The following is a 20617-nucleotide window of genomic DNA, read 5'->3' as shown; positions in this document are numbered from 1 at the left end:
AATTCCTAATAAATTATTTTAAAACATTCCAACTTTTGCGTCCTGTTTGGGTGTTTGTTTGCACAGTGTTAAATTAAAGGCGCCATATGTAAGAATGTGGCCAAAAACGGTTACTACATTCAAATTCAAAATACCGAGGTCTTTTTCGGTTTCGTTTTCTGACGTAACTGGCAACCCATGGTTGCTCGGCAGCTGAGACTCTACTGACTGCAATGATTGGTAGACGGCGGTAGGTGGCGCCACATGACGCCGAAACATGATTTCAAAACATAAACATGATTTACAGTCTGCAAAATATTTTTTTTTAATGCAAATATTTTGTCTGTACTGTTGTTGTTGGTGAATTCAGTTTGTTATATGAACATTATTCCTATGATTTATTACATAATGCACATTTAAAGGAGTCAAATTGTAGTAAAATTGAAACAAATCTGTGGATATAACGAATCGAAGTTTGTTTTAATTGCCATAGAATAAAACTTTTATATATACTTTATTTCGGCACGGGCCTGACAAAGCATCCAGAGCAGGAATTTACTCAGCAAATAAAGAAAAGGCCACCATAGTTCCCTGATTCGCTTGGGGAAAAGAGGGGTGAGCAGTGTAATTCCTTCATTCATTGTGATATGCACTCTCATCATTACACACTGGACCTTTAAAAGAAACAGTTTAATGATAAACGTGTGTTATAGCAGACATTTTAATCGAATGCACACTATGCGTGTCTGTTCTGGCTTCTGTAGAATCATACAGTACATAACAAGGTTTGTTCTAGGGCTGCAAAGCCAAATTATTTTATATTATAAAGTAACTGTGCACAAAAACCTAAACAAACAGTATATTGACCTCTTCACCCCGACACTCAAAATAAATAGTATATCTCTGCAATTGCAAGCTCTATGTGAATTATCTTGATATCAAAATAAAGATAACACTTAAATGCAAGATGGAACCCAGCATAAAAGAAGGATTTTTTTCCCCGCGCCTAAGGAAATATGCATTTTAAAGTAAATGGACATGATGCTCCTGAAGTGAAGCAGAGTAAAATGATAGAGGTTTTAGTGAAGAGATGGCTCTGTGTTCTCCAGTTTTGCACAGGTTGGCACCAGTTGTGCCATTTGAGATTTCTTAGGTATCAACTTATAAAACCCCAAAAACATTTACCCACACATCAGTATATTACCCTATTCAAATAAAACATAATAACAACAATAACAGACATAATGGTTAAAGTTAGACATGGCTTTATGACGCGTTTGATGTGGCGTGCTACGATGCAGAAGAAGCTAAATGTCTACCATTAAACCCACTTAAATGTTACACACTGGACCTTTAGTGACTAAATATGGCATGTGTAATATTATAAATGTGTAATACATAAGTACAGCTGTGCAGTCTATGAGCAGGGATACATTTGTGGTCTGCTCTCAGTCAGTGTATACCTGCTGGCCTCAGGTCTTCAATCTGCCCAGACTTTGCCACCAGCCGTCCTCTGTGTCCATGTCATGTCCCTCTGCTGATTTCTCTCTTCCATCATCACTGCTCCACTGCCCCCCCCCCCCCCCCCCACGCCCTGCCTCCACTTCCACTCTCCCGGTGTCTCCGGGTGTCACCTCTCTGCTTTTAACCGTCTCCGTGGGGGAATATACGCCGCCGCAGTCACTCATGAACAGAGAGGCTCCAGAAGACAGGGAGGCTCCAGATCCCCAGATCCCCCCTCTGAGGAGATATAGCTCTATATCTCGCTGTATTCCCGGCCCTGAACGGCACCATCGGTCCTGCAGCACTGGCTGTCTCAGCGTCAAATGTTATTATTTAAGAGTGGTTTCATTAGCAGACGACAGAAACAACCTCTTCATTTTAGACTGGTTGCATGTTTTTTTTGCCCACAGCAGCTGTTGCATCCTTGGAGCTCTGAGTAACAGGATGAGACATGTGAGGAGACGCTGGCTTCAAGACACGTGAATTAGAGATGACAAGAAAGAAGGCAGGTGCATCGATAAGTGACGACTCAGTGCCAGGCAATGAATTCTCTTCTTTCTTTCTTTCTTTCAAAATGGGATTCAAGACCGAGGTTCTTGGGTTCGAGCCCCGGTTGGAGTTTGCATGTTCTCCTCGTGTGCGTGGGTTTTCTCCAGGTTCTCCGGGTTCCTCCCACTAGAGCCGCAACTAACGATTATTTTCGCAATCGATTAATCTGCCGATTATTTTCTCGATCAATCGATGAATCGTTTGGTTCATAAAATGTTAAAAAAACGTTGATCAGTGTTTGTCAAAGCTGTAAATGACGATGTTCTCAGAAGTCTTTGTTTTGTTCACAAAGCAAAATGATTCAGTTTTAATGATTTCTTTGTTTATGTGGAGCAAAGAAAGCAAGAAAATATTAGCTGAGATGAGGCACAAGCAGCCCCCGCGACCCTCTGGTGGAGGATAAAGCGGTAGATAATGGATGGATGGAACTCGAGATTCAAGAGATTTGTCACATGCGTTGTTACCCCACAGTGAACTGTGACCCCGAGTCGCTCTGAGAATGTGAACATGCAAGAATTTAAAGTATAAACAAAAATGAAAGTGAGTTAAAGGGACACTGTGTAGTATTTATGGGTTTATATGACCCAAAATCCACTTTTTTATACATATTATGTGCTCCTGCATTGTCTAGTCGCTGTATAATAGTTTTTGTTTCATTTTTTGACACGGAGAAAGACGACGAGGACGACATTTGACCGGCTGAGGACACCGTAGCGCTCAGGGAAGGGAGGGGGTGAGCAGAGGAGCAGTTCTTTGTTGTAAGTTTCAGCCTCTCCTCTAGATGGCACTATAAACTACTTACTTCACCTTTAAATAGACAAGTTGTCAAGTTTTAGCAGCAGTAGGACTCAAAGTGACAACGTGCATTGAGGAAAATAAAAATAATAATAAATAAAATTAAAATATTGTGATTTTAAAAAGAGTATTAGTCAGAGTTAGTGTTATTATTAGAATGGCACCACTATATTTAAAGGCGCCACATGTAAGAATGTGGCCATAAACAGTTACTACATTCAAATTCAAAAATACCGAGGTCTTTTAGGTTTCGTTTTCTGACCTAACTGGCAACCCGTGGTTGCTCGGCAGCTGAGACTCTACTGACTGCAATGATTGGTAGATGTCGGTAGGTGGCGCCACATGACGCCAAAACATGATTTCAAAACATAAACATGATTTTCAGTCTCTGTGACATATTAGGAGGATTTTATGGCCAGTTGCTTTAGATTTATGACATCATGCACCTTTAATCTTATAAATACAAACAAACATTATCTTCAATCTTATTGCCTCATTAGGTATAATAATATAATAACAATTTAGTTCAGATTGTGGTCTAACAAACGTCTGCTGACTCCACAGTCACAGGTTTCAGATCCCATGAAACTGGAGATCTGTGAGAACACCTGACAAATCAGAGGAGATAACGACCAAGGACACTGAGCTGCTGACCTGCTTTACAGGCTTTTCTACTCTGACGATACAATACGTGAATAAAAAGTCACAAATCTTTGATACATTCATTAAAACATTGTGGTCACAGTTTGTACGGTGAACTAAACGTGTCCTCGGCAGCTGAAGACACAAATGTTTCATTTAATAACAACCTTCTCCAATGTTTACAAGAACGGCTTAGATTTGTTTCATCTGATTTGAGATTAGAGCAATTTGGATTGGACTTTTGTTTGTCGGTTACATGAAGAGTTATTGGAGAACTGTTCGTTCAGGGACGTTTAAAAGTTCTTGAGTCAAATCAGTCGACTGATTTTCTTGTTTGGAGGAGTTATTAGAAGAACCTGCAACAAAATAAAAAGAATACAAGGACGTAATGAACAGTTCTTCAATAGCTCTTAATGTAAGCAAAATTATCTGGCAAACTTAGGGTTAAAATTCAACTTACTATGCACTGTGTTCTCTCTCTCTCTCTCTCTCTCTCTCTCTCTCTCTCTCTCTCGCTCTCTCTCTCTCTCACACACACACACACACACACACACCGGACCAGGTAAAAGTGCTGACAAAGTGAAGACCAGCATTTACACTTTATAAATCAACACAATTACAAATATCTACTTCATAAATGACATCTACAAAAATCTACTGGTTGCAGTACCATAAAATGTCTGCAGGTGGAGCCCCAGAGCAAAAAGGGCTGGAAAACTTTTTCGATTTTTTTTTTATTTTTGGTTCAAAATTTGAAAAAAAAAATTGACGCAAATTTTTGGTCCAAAATTTGACAAAAACATCATACTATACTATGTCGTCCAAAATTTGAAAAAATCTTTGACAAACATTTTTGGTCCAAAATTTGCCTAAAAAGGTCATACTATACTGTCGTCCAAAATTTGATTTTTTTTTTTGACAAATTGATTATAGCATGTTATAGCAACCTAAGGAAGTGATTTCAATGAAAACAAAGAGAGGACCGACCAAAATGTCCTCACTCCATAAAAATGACCTCAACTGTAATTCATTGCGGGGGCCGCCAGAAATGTTTCTGCGGCCGCCATTGGCCCCCGGGCAGCACTTTGAGAACCAATGGCCTTAACCAAGTCATTAACCCTAACTGAACCAGTTAATGCCTAACCTTGTACCATTTATATTTTGACATAATTTAACTTGTATGTTATCGTTTTATTCTTTGCGTTGCGTGTAGTATGTTGCTATGTTCGATTTATCGCCAATGCACAGCTGTTGTTGTTGTTTTTAAAAAAAATTGCTTTATAAGTAAAGTTAGATTAACTTAGTGACCAATGAACCACAACCAGTGAATAACTAACATTAACTGGGCCTTAACCCTTAACTAATAACATTAACTGGGCCTGTTTCGCGTCAAACTTTGACTTTTCCAGTTGAAAACGAGGCTCTGTCTCTGCACGTGAGGCCTAAAGACCTTCAGGTCGTGACAGAAGACACGAAAATGTCCTAGAAAACCACGAGTACGCGCGCGCGCACACACCCAAAACCACGCGCGCGCGCGCACTGCAGCTAGTGTACGGCGAGAGCGGCGCGTGCACGGCGGGAGGCGGAACAGGAAGTAGTTAAAGTCGGAGCAGACTTGAGGAGCACAGACGAGTCAGAGTCCAGTGTTGTGAGCGTTTTTCCGCCGCAGCGTCTGTTTAATACAAGAGGGAGAAACTTTCACGTCGACAGCGACAACGAAAGCTTTTATATCAGGAAGCTCGACGGAGATAAATGTTGTTGAGAGCGGAAAAGAAGAAGAAGAAGAGCAGCGTGTGAACACACATTCAGGTGAGCAGCCACTACGACGATGAAGTTAGCCTCCGATTCGACACTTAAGGGGAAATAAACTTGATGCGCAGTGCGACTGTTTGTACACTGTGTTGTCTGTTTTTTTTTGTGACACTTCTTGATGTGAAAACATTTTATAGACATGTTAGGTAAGACGTTAACCTTGCATGACATCCACTGTTGTGTTTGTGAAGCTTTTATTTTATTTGTGAAAATTCAAAACCACTGTACCTAGACTTCTCAAATCTGCACTAGATGAATCTACAGACTCTGAAGATTCATAAAAACACACTCTCTGATTTGTGAAACCTTTATTTCATTGGGTTCTCAAAGTGCGGCCCGGGGGCCAGTGGCGGCCCGCAGAAACATTTCTGGCGGCCCCGCAATGAATTACAGTTGATTGTTTTAATCCAGGAGCGACCAAGCTTGTTAAATGTTTATTGGACATTACTGGATACAGACCAATAAGTGTAAACAAAAATACTGGGTATTTACCTGGTTTCTATATGGTGAATTTTAGTGTATTATTAGGTTATAAGCTGGTAATAAGCAGGTAGCTACAGCCCCCAATTACTAGCTATTTACCCAGTAAATATATGGTAACAGAAATGTGTTACTTGGTATTAACATGTAATTAGAAGGAAAGAACAATGGCCAAAATACTGGGTAATTACCCAGTAAATTATAAAGCGTTATTATATTAACGCTTTAATTACATTATATTAACGCTCATATTACTTAACGTTAACTGTAGAACTGCAATCTGGTCATTACAATTATTACAAATGGGATTTCTTTCTGGGTTTTTTTCTTTGGCGGCCCTCAGTCCAATGTTGGGTTCCTAAATTAGCCTCAGGTATCAACACTTTGAGAACCCCTGCTTTATTCTATTTGTTTGCCATTTCAACATTTTGTCAGCATATAGACCACTTTGGACCAGATCCTGATCCAAAACCACTGTACCTAGACTTCTGAAATCTGGACTTGATTAATCCACAGACCCTGGAGATTCGTAAGATTCATATTTAGAATTTTCACAAATAAAATAAAAGCTTCACAAACACAACAGTGGATGTCATGCAAGGTTTAATGTCTTACCTAACATGTTTAAAATGTGTTCACATCAAGAAGTGTCACAAAAAACAAGACAACACAGTGTGCAATCAGTCGCACTGCGCATCAAGTTGAATTTCCCCTTCACTTTTCCCTTAAGTGCCGAATCGGAGGCTAACTTCAGCGTCGTGAAATGTCCTCACTTTGTGTTTTCGAAACACACTAATAGTTGTGCTTAAAGGCATAGTAAGTGTTGTAGTGTGAGGTATTTTCATGTTATCAGCAGTGCCTGAGTGTTTCCATGAAGCGCGCGCGCGCACACACACACACACACACACACACACACACACACACACACACACACACACACGCACACACACACTTGTACTTGCTGCATACTGAGGATCGGGTTGCTGGCAAAGTGAGGACCAGCATTTCCACTTTATAAATCAACACAATTACAAATATCTACTCCTTGAATGACATCTATAAAAAAAAAAAACTACTGGGTGCAGTACCATAAAATGTCTGCAGGTGGAGCCCTAGAGCAAAAAGTGTGTGAAGGGCTGGAAAATGTTTTTTTTTGTACCAAATTGAGGAGCTCTGTTAAAAGAGTATAGCATGTTTACGACCTAAGCAAATTATTTCAATGAAAACAAAGTAAGGACTAGAGCTGCAACTAACGATTATATTCGTAATTTTCTCGATTAATCGATGAATCGGTTGGTTCATAAAATGTTAAAAAAAACGTTGATCAGTGTTTGTCAAAGCTGGAAATGATCACTGAATTGTTGACACGTACTGGAACTTATGAGGTTTTTTATTTGTGATGTTCTCTGAAGTCAAAGAAACCAAGAAAATATTCACATTTAAGGAGCTAAAACAATCAGCAAATCTTGTTTTAATCATGAAAAAAAGCTTCAAACCGATTAATCGATTATCAAAATAGTTGACGATTAATTTAGTTATCGATTAATCGTTTCAGCTCTAGTGAGGACCGGCCAAAATGTCCTCACTTCGTAAAAATGACCTCACTCTGTTGGTTAAAAACCCTCACTGGTGCTCAGTATGCCGCAAGTACAAGAACACCGACTTGCAGCAGCTAGGAATAACGATTTTCTCTGGTGTGGTGGGGTTATGAAGGGTGAGATGACGCTGACCTATTGTTGTTGTTGTTGTTGTTGTTGTGTGACTCCAGGATGGGCAACAGCAGCAGTGACCGCTCCACTGGGAGTCAGAGCGAGAGGTCGTTCAGAGATGGACAGCAAGGAGGGAAAGACACACGTCCCAACATCCTGATGGACAGCACAGAGGACGCAGACATGTTCCAGAGCTCAAAGGTAGAAAAAGATCCGTCTGAAGCTGGTGTCATACCTCATGTTCTGGACTGAACCATTATTACACTGGGTCAACATGAATGAAACCCTGAGTTGGGAGGCACTTGTTGATTATTGAGTTTTATCTGCGTAATAATAAAAATTCTGAATGAATGAATTAATATAATTTTATTTAAAGGGACACTGTGTAGTATTTATGGGTTTATATGACCCAAAATCCTCTCTTTTATACATATTATGTGCTCCTGCATTGTCTAGTCGCTGTATAATATTTTTTGTTTCATTTTCGTAGTGTTTCAAAAAGTCAACTCCGGACAGAGGAACTAAACATATGTATATATCACAGGTTTTCTCCCTGAAATTATGACTATTATGTGTTATTTATAAGACATTTATTAACAAGGTCATGTCATCAACACTTTGATACCGTGCTGTCCAGGCTCCACAGGAGATCCAGGAGTTTCTGGACTGGCAGCAGGACCTGGAGAGTGAAGGGAAATGTCCAACACACGCCAGACCCACTGTGTTCAGATGGACCGGAGGCGCCAAAGAAGTCTTTGTGTCGGGCTCTTTCAACAACTGGGCCACCAAGATCCCGCTCAACAGAAGGTAAGGTGACTCGAGAGCTTCACGGCGTCTCGCATCTGAGCGGCGTCTCGTAACAAACATCTCTCCTAGGGCTGTAAAGTCAAAGTCGACTAATTGGTCGACACGCTCTGGCTCAACCAAAATTGTGATTGGTGTTTTTTATTATTTTTTTCTTATGGTGAAATTTCATTAGGAGGAAAGTACCACATGCCAATAGGGGTGTTTTACAGCACTCGTGCTTCACAGGTAAACAGCCTGTCTTCAGAGAACACCCCCCTTGTTTTCCACTATTTTGGTTTAGTCCAGCCCAGTGGGTTGTTGACGCTCAGACAGATTAGCGTTGCCATTAATTAGACGTGAATTTTGAGCTTTTCATGTTAGGGTACAGTCTCAGTCCTCCTGTCTCATCCACGTCAAAGACATCATCAGTGTGGCAGCATTTTTCAAAAGTAGATGACGGTAAAAAAAGTGGAACACAAACTTTGCAAGCAACAGTTTGCTTTTCACAGCTCTACTACAAACATGACATATCATTTAAAAACGCTAAGCTAAGGTTGCTCCGTCCGTTTTGAGTGTGAACATATCAGAATTATTAGCATATTTCAATGTTTTAGTCTAATAATCGTTGATTGGTTTTATAACTGCAGGCGCAGCAGCAGCGGCAGCGTCCAGCGGTCTGTTTGTGTCTCAGCCGCGAAGCTGCGCTGTTCAGTGTCGCTCTGTATTCCTCAACATTTATTGTGCTGATATTAATAGTTATTTTCTGATATTACGGGCTATGATATTGTGCAGATGAACGTAATGCAAAACGCTGTCAGAGAGTTAAGAGCCGCAGCCGCACAGGTACTTTGCAGGTGCGGGTCTTTTCAAAATAAAAGAGCCGCAACCGCAAAGTACCCCCCCCCGTCGATTAGTCGATTTTTGGTAGAAATTTCAGGGCTTTTTACAGCCCTAGTCTCTCCCTCTCAAACCCAGTCAGAAGAACTTTGTTGCGATCGTGGACCTGCCCGAGGGAGAACACCAGTACAAGTTTTGTGTCGACGGTCAGTGGACTCTGGATCCGACCGGAGTGAGTGAAACCTACACTTTCTTCTCACGGCTCTCCCAGAATCTTCACGTTCGTGGCACATGACTTTTGTGTTTCGCACTCCTCTCTCAGGCTGTGGTGACGGCCAAAACGGGAACGGTCAATAACGTAATCCAGGTGAAGACGTCTGACTTTGAAGTCTTCGACGCCCTCAGGATCGACTCGCAGGACTCTGCTGCTGACATCTTAGGTAGTCGCGACACCACCCGGACCAGAAGATGACACTGAATCGATGTCCTGTTTTTTTGGAGTATAGGATTAATGTGGATGTGACGATGTGATCCTTATTTCACAGACTTGTCCAGTTCTCCTCCCGGGCCGTACCATCAGGACGGATACGTAGTCAAACCCGAAGACAAACTCAAGCACCCTCCTATCTTGCCTCCCCACCTGCTGCAGGTGCTGCTCAACAAGGACACAAAGGTTTCTGTAAGTTCAGGCCCGATGCTCCCTCTTGTCTTCATGATTAATGTAACTTTGAACAAACACTTTGTTGAAATCCAACCCTGTGCTCTGCAACCTCCATCAGTGCGACCCAACGCTGCTGCCTGAGCCAAACCATGTGATGCTCAATCACCTGTACGCTCTCTCCATCAAGGTAACTTACTCAGCACCTGCACGTTTCCACTGTGACACGTCTATGTAATCTAGGTTTAAAGGTGCCATATGTAAGAATGTGGCCAAAGAACGGTTACTACATTCAAATCCAAAATACAGAAGTCTTTTAGGTTTCGTTTTTCTGACGTAACTGGCAACCCGTGGTTGCTCGGCAGCTGAGACTCTACTGACTGCAATGATTGGTAGACGGCGGTAGGTGGCGCCACATGACGCCAAAACATGATTTCAAAACATAAACGTGATTTGCAGTCTGCAAAATACTTTTTTTAATGCAAATATTTTGTCTGTACTGTTGTTGTTGGTGAGTTCAGTTTGTTATATGAACATTATTCCTGAGTCTCTGTGACATATTAGGAGGATTTCATCATTTATTACATAATGCACCTCATGTATGTCCATATGTGTGTTGTAAAGAGGTTGCTTACACACATTAGTATCAATTATTTTAATTCCTCACCATAATAATCAACAAGCTCTATAGACTCAGTTTGTTGTTAACTGCGTCCTCCTGACACACATGACCACAGTCAGTGGCTGGGTTTCCATCAGCCTGTTTTATGCTTATTTTCAATTTGTGCATAAAAACACCAGAAATTTTTTAAAGTTTTAACTTGAAGATCCAAAGGAGTACAATGGAAGCAAATAAAAGTTTGTGTTTAGGAATCTGCTGACTGATCTAGAAGAATGTGTCGACCGATGAGAAAACCAGGAATAAACAAATATTACTACAGTAATGAATTGAAGCAGCGACAAAACGACACCATACATCAGCAGCTATGGACACGCTTTACTAATACTGCCACCTACTGCTCATCTCAGGGAACTAACTCTCGGTATTTGCTTTACAGCAGTTGATGAAAACTTTTTCTTTTAGTGTCTCTGTAAAGATTTGGTTAAAATTTGTGCAATATTTGAACGTAAACCCGCTCAGTCCACACCAGTGTGGATGCAAAAATATGCATTATCCACTAGAGCTGAAACCATTAATCGACGAATCGATTATTAATCGATTACTAAATTAATCGGCAACTATTTTGATAATCGATAATCGGTTTGGAGCTTTTTTCATGATTAAAACAAGATTTCTGATTGTTTTAGCTCCTTAAATGTGAATATTTTCTTTGTTTCTTTGCTCCACATAAACAAAGAAATCGTTAAAACTGAATCATTTTGGTTTGTGGACAAAACGAGACATTCAAGAACGTCGTCATTTCCATATTTGACAAACACTGATCGGTTTTTAACGTTTTCTGACATTTTAGGAACCAAACGATTCATCGATTAATCGAGAAAATAATCGACAGATTAATCGATTACGAAAATAATCATTAGTTGCAGCTCTATCATCCACACATGATTCTCTGCCTGATTTTACCCACAGTTTGCTCTAGTTGTCGCCACAGAGATCTGTTAGTGTGTGTGCGGTAAAGACTCGAATCGGCAAGTGTATGAAGGTAACGGACCTGATCTGACCTCAGCTGCAGTCAGACAAACATGTTTTGCTACTGCAAACATGGTCAAAACCACAATTGCAATGTTTGTTTACCCTTTTAAACCGTCACTCTCGTAGACGAGAAAAAAAGTTTGATGCGCTTCAGTTGGCTTCTGTTGGTTTGACAGATCGTGTCCAGTGTGTAAATGTGTGTTCCCGAGCCTTTCAGTCGTCATAGAAACCAGTCAGTTGGTGTATACTCCAAGTCTTTTATATAACCACATTTTCAAAGAGTCGCAAAAAGAATTAATTTAATTTAAAGGTCACATAGACCGGAAGTTCCTATTAACGCTGTTTTTTTTGGTGTGTATCTGCGTCATTACCTTGTTTAAAAAGCCCTGAAGGTTCTAAACTGCTGAGAACGCTGTGTATTTTTGTAATCTTGGGTTCAGAGAGATCTCTGAAAAAACCCGTTATAGTTACGTAAACAGCGGTTCAGCAGATCGTCCTGCTCCGGGCACTAGTCCGGGCACATCCGGTCGTGTACATTGAACCACAGAAGAAGAATAACGTCCGTTGTGGAGGTGTTTCACGAGCGACAGTGTCTGACTCTGGGTCTGACTCCGGGTCAAAGGTCGTCAAAGGGACTGAGGCGGGGAGTCGTGAAGAAGCTATTTTTAAACACTGTTAAAACAATGTTTTGATAATGAGGAGCAGTGCATCCACCGTTCCAGAGGGGGGAGCTGTGCTTCTGAAAGCTGGTGTGCTGAATATGTCACTTCAGGGTCTGAAACACCGCGGCTGGCGAACGGCGTCAGAAAAGAGGATTTCTATCGGCTCGTTTTCAGCAACTAGGAGGTTTTTGACCATAAAAACAACTTAAAGGGATAGTTCACCGATTTGAATGTGGCTTTGTATTGCTAGAATAGCAGTAGTATTTTTTAGAAAATGTGCTTCCCTCCCTCAGTTTTTCCCTGACTTGTAAAAAAAATCTGTTTTCCCTTACCCAAAGGTGCCCTACTGTGAGTCAAATGATGTGTTTTGCATCACAGTAGGGCACATTTTGAAAATGGGAAACAGATTTTTTTACAACCCAGTGAAAAACTGAGGGAACTGAGCACATTTTCTAAAAAATACTACTGCTATTCTAGCAAAACAAAGCCACATTCAAATCGGTGAAGTATCCATTTAATGAATGTAAGTAGACCTCCATAACTAACATATATGTGCAACAGAACCACTCTATGTGAGCTTTAATATTTATGTTTACTTGGATCAGCAGTAGGTGGCGCCAAAGTTCACAGAATAATCCTTGACGCAACGTTAGCTACATGGCAGTGATTCATTGTCGGTTCAGTTCATTCATTCAAACCAGTGACGATAGTAAAACAGCACCTGAGCTCATTCACCTGCCAAGTTTGAAGCAAACTGTTGTACAGTTGACAGAGAGATGTTGTGGTTTCATCATCAGTCCACACCTCCCTCCCTCCCTCCCTCCTCTCTCCCTCTGTATCCACCGTTTCATCGTGCTAAATGTGACGTCGCTCCTCTCTGTCGTTGTATTTCAGGACGGGGTGATGGTTCTCAGCGCGACGCACAGATACAAAAAGAAGTACGTGACCACGCTTCTGTACAAACCCATCTGACCCGCGGGGGAACATGACTCCGTTTGCTTTCTATACACAGCTGCTGCCTGGACTGTTTCACTGAAACTACAACTAAATATCTTTCCTCATATCGCTTTAAGACATTTCATCCTGTAATCTCTCACGCCTTTGTCTGTAACTGCAACCTAAAACGGTTAGGATCTGTGTCGAACGGAAGAAGGAGAAGAAAAATGAAGTTTCACTGTAACCTCAGCTTAACCAGATGGTGGTGATGTGTGTGTGCTTAACTTTAACTAAAAGTTCAACTTTTTTTTTTTTTTTTTTTATAAAAAGCAAGAAAAGAAACCACCGTACGTGAGATAACAGATGTAAGGAAACAGAGAAGCAGCACGAGTCTCACTCTTTATTCCCTTGTATTTTTTAAACAAGCCTTTGCACAAAATCCAACTCCTTTATTTAAACAATGACAAAATAGAAATAAACTTTTTGAAAAACGATCACTGTTCTCGTGTGTGTGTGTGTGTGTGTGTGTGTTCTTGTGTTCTTGCGGCATACTGAGGACCAGTGAGGGTTTTTAACCAACAAAGTGAGGTCATTTTTACGGAGTGAGGACATTTTGGTTGGTCCTCACTTTGTTTTCATTGAAATCACTTCCTTAGGTTGCTATAACATGCTCAATTTGTCAAAAAAAAAAAATGTTGGACGACTTAGTATATTATGATGTTTTGTCAAAAACATTTTGTCAAAGATTTTTTCAAATTTTGTACGGCATAGTATTGTATGACGGTTTTGTAAAATTTGGGACCAAAAATTACAATAACAACAAAAAAAATCGAAAACGTTTTTCAGTCCTTTATGCTCTGGGGCTCCACCTGCAGACATTTTATGGTACTGCAGCCAGTAGTTCTTTGTAGATGTCATTCATGAAGTAGATTTGTAATTGTGTTGATTTATAAAGGAAAGTGGAAATGCTGGTCCTCGGTATGCAGCAAGTACAAGAATGTGTGTTGTTGTGTTGTTGTGTAACTCAGTCGACACAGTGGACTTTGGAATCCAGGTTCTTGTTGTCGGGGTTGTACGTGTTCTGAGCGAAGCAGTGAGCCGCCACACGGTCACACTCGCACACAGCGGCCTGGCACTTATTGTTGGTCGCTGCACAGACGGATCATTGAAAAATAACACATCAAACTCTGCCTCTTCATATATATATATGTGTGTATATATATATATATATATATATATGTACACATATGCAGTTTTAAAATTACAAATCATTCAGAAGGAAATAAAAAGAAACTTATAGGTTGAAGTATTTCATCTGACCTACACTTATCCTGGCATTTTTAACTCTAATGTTACTTTTTATAACATATAATCCTGTATATGTGTGAACACAATAGTGTTTTGTGCATTAAAAAAACCTGATATAAATAGTGATATGTAATTAAATACAAACATTTTTAAAAAATGAAATGAAAAACAACACTTGTCCAGCCGCTTCATGTTTTAAAAACCTTACATACATAAAAATATCTGAATATCTGAATTTGTCTTCTTACCTGAGCACGTCACCCGTTGGTCTGAGCAGGTGAAATCGTAAACCAGGACGTAGGGAAGGTCAGCGATGGCTGTGCATCCGGGCTTCTTTCTGCTCGCTTCGTAGCATTTGTCGTGGACCTTGCAGCACCTGTGGACGCAGCAGGAAATGGTGGCCTTCTGTTTTTAGCTCTTTTTAGATCAGGACATCTTTGTAACGACGGCTCCCTACATGTCTACTTCATCCAGAGGCGTTCCGACGCCACCGAATCCACACCAGCAGCCGTAGTTGTTGTAGTCCAGGGGGTTGGTGCCAGGCTGAGCGCATGGGATCATCTTTCCAAACTGCCACAAGGCCTTGGGCAGCAGTGCACCACTGCCGAGGCAAACTGATAGAGAGGCAGCAGACTCAGCAGAGTTAGTGTCCAATACAAATTCACAAACACTTTCTGACTCATTCATCCTTTATAATGTCTTATAATGTCTTACCAGTGAGAAGCAGCAGCAGCAGAGGAGCTGTCAGATTCATGGCTGCAGGCAAAAGACCCCAAAGCTGTGTGACGGCTCTCTCTTATAAAGTCTGGGAAAAGTGGAGATAACACAGTGTGTCACACCTGTGCACTCGCTCTTATTATTACATACAATACCTCCTACTCTACATCCTGCTGTAGTTAATATTAACTTATCGCTGTGCTAGATAAACGCCTCCAATTCAACAAACTATTGCAGCAGAAGCCTTTCTCCATATTAATGCTCAATGATAAGAAGTGTAAATGAACAATTTGCCGTGCTGCTGGATTCACAGTGCTGGGAAAATAGTGCAGGATACTTTTGAGTGAAACATAATGAAGCTTTTAATTCATTAAGTTGTGATTTACGACTGAAAATCATAGATCTCTCAACTCACTGGTCTTTAATAGTGATCAGTAGTGATTTAGTCATATTATACCCCATTTCTCCAAGTTTTTCCCCAAGTTAAGCTAGTTTCCTGGTGTCCTAATGAACATGTACGGTGGCCCAGAGGTGTCGGGCCAAATACAAACGCCACAACACAAATAGAAAAGCCACAACACAAACAAAAAAGCCACAACACAAACACAAATGCCACAACACAAATACAAAATCCACAACACAAATACAAAAGCCACAACACAAACACAAAAGCCACAACACAAACACAAAAGTCACAACAAATACAAAAGCCACAAATACAAAAGCCACAAATACAAAAGCCACAACACAAATATAAAAGCCACAACACAAACACAAAAGCCACAACACAAATATGGGTTAGGGTTAGGGTTATCATGTTTTGGCATGTGGCGCCACCTACCGCCGTCTACCAATCATTGCAGTTAGTAGAGTCTTAGCTGCCCCGCAACCACGGGTTGCCAGTTGCCACGGGTTGCCAGTTACGTCAGAAAACGAAACCTAAAAGACCTCGGTATTTTGAATTTGAATGTAGTAACTGTTTTTGGCCACATTCTTACATATGGCACCTTTAAATAGCGGTTTAATTGTGATTAATAGTCAACACATCCTTTAGCTCTTACAGCTATTATGTCTTTGTAGTAGCGGTTTATTGGTGATTTAATTATGAAGAACTACACATATTATCTTTTAATAATAATAATGTTTTCCCTTTAAATCTCACCAGTAACTGAGGATTTGTTGGCACAGAGCAGGAAATACACCAAAAAATACACCGATCATGACGTCAGTCAGGTACAAGTTTCACATAATGTACATCATAATCTCCCTATCAACAAACTCTTATCCATGTATTCCTGTAACTGTCCCCTGAACTTGGATTTTCCAGCGTTGGATTTCTAAAAAAAGACTCCTGTGAAGTAACTTTCCACTAAACAGCTGTTTAAATACCCAACTCTTCCCATGACTTTCCACTGCAGGCTAAGTCTGCTGGATGTTACATTAACACAGGACACACGTGTTTCACATGTTTAATATGTAATCATTCATAATAATTATTGTGCAGTGAAATATTCTTCTTAAATAACTCAAGTACCACTATTTTGATCAAATTTTAAAATGTACTTGGCATAAAAGTTATTTAGTTACTTTTACTTTTAAGGTCTGGCTTCAAAGGACACACACATCGCAACCTGTCTTTTTACTCAGTAACAGATGTGATTAAAAAGTACAACACTTCCAAAAAAAACCTCATACTTAAGTAAAAGTAAAATTACTTTAAAAAGTACAAGTACACAAAAAAAAAAACTACTCAATTACAGACAGTTATTGTGTCATAAAAACCCAACAAAAGATAGGACACATGAGCAACCATCCCAGAATCAAATATAACAGGGATTGGATGCAGTTGGTGTGTCAGGTAAAAATCCAACAGCCAACAAACTAAAGACACACATGACCATTACATGAATGATTATATAAACCCAATAAAAGACTCAATTAACTTCATAATAAATGTTATATTTAACTTACATAGCCGTATGTACAGCATTGTAAACAAAATCCAATTGAAAACATTTTATTATGACTGAAAATAAAGAAAAAAATAAATATACTTCATATGAGGCCAAAAGGATTATATATGAAATACATATAAAATTTAATTTAAAGATGAAAACCAAGCATATTTTCATCTAGTTTTTTTGTGTTTTTTTATTTTTTTTTTTCATTGACTATAATAACTTTGCTTCCTGACACGTAACATTCAGGTTGATCCAACAGAAACTGAACAGGAAGTTACTATGCATCAAAAGCTATACCTGTCCTAATATCTGTAGACACTTTTCAGTGTTTACATGCGAGTGTCATGTGTTTTTATATGTTTGTTTACATATTGTGTCTGCACATGAGGTGCATGGTGTTGGAGAGACTCTTGGTCATTGGTCAGAAGGAGCCTCTCGTCAAGGTCGTCTGCCAAATATAAGCTTCCCCACCTCACGCTCCACGTCATCCACTGCAACATGAATCCCACTCACTGTCTCCTGGTCGTGCTCCTCAGCCTCCCAGCGAGTAAGTACTGTTCTGCTTTTCGTTTCCACCGCGAACACCACAAGGTTCATATGCGTCGTGACACTTTCTTTGTCTTTGTCCTAGCGCTGGCGTACAAAGGCGCCGTGTGGCAGCTCTGGCAGTTCAGGAACATGATAGTCTGCACTGTACCCGACAGCTGGCCGGTGTGGGAATATATCGACTACGGCTGCTACTGTGGGCTGGGAGGCTCTGGATCACCTGTGGATGAGCTTGACAGGTGAGGACTTGTTTGATGCGTCCAGCCCATGGCCGTGAGGAGAGGAAGGGCTCTCCTGCGCCCGGCCTGTGTTAAAGGGCCCATATTGTGCAAAATCAACTTTTTAATCATTTTAGTACTTAAATTTGGGCCATACCAGTCCCCAAAATGTGAAAAAACAAGACTCAGTCATGTTTTAGTGGTTCCACTTTGTGTAAGTATAGGCGATAAAACACACGATGTTTAAACCTCCCACGGAATTTACGACATATCGACACATTTCACCGTGAATGTTGTCACCCCGCCAGGCAGAGTACTTCACAGCTCTGTGAAATACAAGAGTGCAGGCGAGGGAGGAAGAGTGGCTGCACAGCGGAGCACAGTGTTTTACACAAACTTCCAGCCTCAGAGGATTTATGTGTCCAGTGGATATATTTTATTTATGAAAAAAATGTTCACAAGCTTCACAAGCCCTTTGTTGTTGATCGTGTATGTAAATTCTTATGCTAGAAAAACACCTTGAACGCACCAGTTACGTGCCGCTGCAGTTAGCGAGTGGAGTGTGTGGATCAATAATATGAAGAGCACGTGTTTGAAAGCACTACAGAAAGATGTAGATGTTGTCCTACATTTCTTCTCAACCAAAGGCTTCCTTTCTGTCGTGTTTCCACGTTCTCTCCTCATTATTATTGATCCACACACGTCACTTGCAGCTGCAGTAACACTGGTGCATTCAAGATCTTTTTCTAGCATGGGAATTTACATACACGCCGCGCGGCGCATTCATCGTTTTTCTTCGATTCTAATGTTTTTATGATCGCGAGAAGCCAAAATCGTGGTCACTCTATGCATTACGGTGAAACGCAGTAACAACGGGTAAACGGACATTACTATGGGGTATATGGAGCGCGGGTTGGGGCGACACTGCATGACAATAGGTGATAAGTGGCGACAGTATGGCTGTGGATAGTAAGTTAGATCGACACTCCCCTGGAAGCAGTGGGTGTGTGTTTACCTGGGTCTCATTCACAGTTATTGAACTGCTATTGTGCTTCATCCTTATGATATTTTGACTAAAGCCTGACACAGACATGTTCATTAGGACATCAGGAACTAGTTTAACTTGGGGTAATAGGGTATAATATGGGCTCTTTAAATACAGAGGTCAAAATCACTTTCACTTTCTCCAACATTGCGCTCAATTTTGAGGGGGTTAACGTGCATAAAAACTCTTGAAGTTTGACTTGGAGGTCGGGTAGGCCAAAAATTCGATGGTGGCATAGGTCCCCATCCCCAGTACCTATCCCCAGGGCTCTATAGCGCCCCCAGAAGTCGGGCTATGATCAGACAAAAGTAGTCCGATCTGGACGAAATTTGGTGAGTGTGTTCGGTTTAGTCCAAATTCTCTGGAGGAATTTTTGGGGGAATTTTCGACGCGAGATAAAGTGGTCAAATTTGCATTAAATGCTAAAATTATGATTTTTTTTTCTTTCGTGTATAAGTCGCACATAGTTGTTCAAATTTGAACCAAACTTGGTACATGATTCCAAACAAATTTATTTCGGAAACACTTTCTTTTACAGTCCCCTAATTACCAGATATTAACCTGGTATATTCATGGTGACACAAAAGTGTTACTAAGTTATTACCAAGGGTAATAAGAAAGTAAATACAGTGAAACTGAAAGCACTGCCTTGAATGAATTACAGTTGATAGTTTTAATCCAGGAGCGACTAAGCTTGTTAAATGTTTATTGGACATTACTGGATACAGACCAATAAGTGTAAACAAAAATACTGGGTATTTACCTGGTTTCTATATGGTGAATTTTAGTGTATTATTGTGTTATAAGCTGGTAATAAGCAGGTAGCTACAGCCCCCAATTACTAGCTATTTACCCAGTAAATATATGGTAACAGAAATGTGTTACTTGGTATTAACCTGTAATTAGAAGGTAAGAACAATGGCCAAAATACTGGGTAATTACCCAGTAAAGAGTTATTATATTAATGCTTAAATTACTTTATATTAACGCTTATATTACTTGACGCTAAACTGTAGAACTGCAATCTGATCATTAAAATGATTACAAATGGGATTTATTTCTGTTTTTTTTCCTTTGGCGGCCCTCAGTCCAATGTTGGGTTCCTAAATTGGCCTCAGGTATCAACACTTTGAGAACCCCTGCTCTAAAGCGAGCGTGACATTGAATGCTTGTTCTTTTTGTGTCTCTGTGACCCTGTGATGGACTGAAAAGTCACATTAATTCATGTATTTCTCAGCTTAGCCCCCTGACGATGTAAATGTAAATGTTGTGTTCTTCAGCCTGAGATGTGTACGTGACTCCTGCTGACGTCTTTGTTTCCTGTCTCTGCAGATGCTGTTACGTCCACGACCAGTGCTACAGTGATGCCATGCAGCACGACGAGTGCTGGCCCATCCTGGACAACCCCTACACTGAACTCTACAGCTACAGCTGTGACAAGGCCACCAAGACGGTCACCTGTCTGAGTGAGTCTGTCCTTCTATATCGTGTTATATACACTATACAACCTGTCTGTCTGTCTGTCTCTAACACCTCTGCTGTTCACCTCCTCCTCTCTGTCTTCATCTTTTAGGTGACAACAACATATGCGAGAAGTTCATCTGTGAGTGTGACAGAAAAGCAGCCATTTGCTTTGCCAAAGCAGGTTATGATGAAGCCAACTCCAACCTCCCCAGTCACCAATGCAAGTAGCTGCTGAGTTGATGGAAAGACTGCGCCAGAGAGCGTGTCGTTAGTATTATTATTCATCAATTCATTATTCAGTCATTATTAATAAAAAAGAATCAAAGGAGACCAATTGCGACCGTATTACTTATTTA

At 40.5% G+C, this 20617-nt stretch overlaps 3 protein-coding genes across 3 annotated transcripts; 2 read left to right on the top strand and 1 right to left on the bottom strand.

Annotated features, from left to right (window-relative positions):
- The first annotated feature begins 5151 nt into the window (after positions 1-5151).
- Positions 5152-13429, top strand: prkab1b (protein kinase, AMP-activated, beta 1 non-catalytic subunit, b). Its single transcript, XM_083902717.1, has 8 exons — positions 5152-5277; positions 7529-7670; positions 8107-8276; positions 9231-9324; positions 9415-9532; positions 9638-9771; positions 9872-9940; positions 12961-13429. Exons 2-8 carry the CDS (start codon positions 7530-7532, stop codon positions 13036-13038), a joined length of 804 nt encoding a protein of 267 aa, XP_083758843.1. The 5' UTR covers positions 5152-5277; position 7529; the 3' UTR covers positions 13039-13429.
- A 597-nt stretch (positions 13430-14026) lies between these two features.
- Positions 14027-15067, bottom strand: LOC310938007 (phospholipase A2, minor isoenzyme-like; the record flags this gene model as incomplete). The annotated part of the gene is made up of 4 exons (XM_083902398.1): positions 15025-15067; positions 14768-14924; positions 14559-14686; positions 14027-14151 (listed from the first exon to the last, which is right to left on the bottom strand). Exons 1-4 carry the CDS (start codon positions 15062-15064, stop codon positions 14027-14029), a joined length of 450 nt encoding a protein of 149 aa, XP_083758524.1. The 5' UTR covers positions 15065-15067.
- Positions 15068-17413: 2346 nt separating this feature from the next.
- Positions 17414-20489, top strand: pla2g1b (phospholipase A2, group IB (pancreas); the record flags this gene model as incomplete). The annotated part of the gene is made up of 4 exons (XM_083903023.1): positions 17414-17535; positions 17620-17773; positions 20130-20263; positions 20371-20489. Exons 1-4 carry the CDS (start codon positions 17487-17489, stop codon positions 20487-20489), a joined length of 456 nt encoding a protein of 151 aa, XP_083759149.1. The 5' UTR covers positions 17414-17486.
- Between the last annotated feature and the right edge of the window lie 128 nt (positions 20490-20617).

This window comes from Microchirus variegatus (assembly GCF_963457635.1).
Source record: "Microchirus variegatus genome assembly, chromosome: 16".
In the NCBI taxonomy this organism is placed as follows: domain Eukaryota; kingdom Metazoa; phylum Chordata; class Actinopteri; order Pleuronectiformes; family Soleidae; genus Microchirus; species Microchirus variegatus.
The sequence above is the reverse complement of the archived record's forward strand: the minus strand, read 5'-3'. Positions and strand labels throughout refer to the sequence as shown.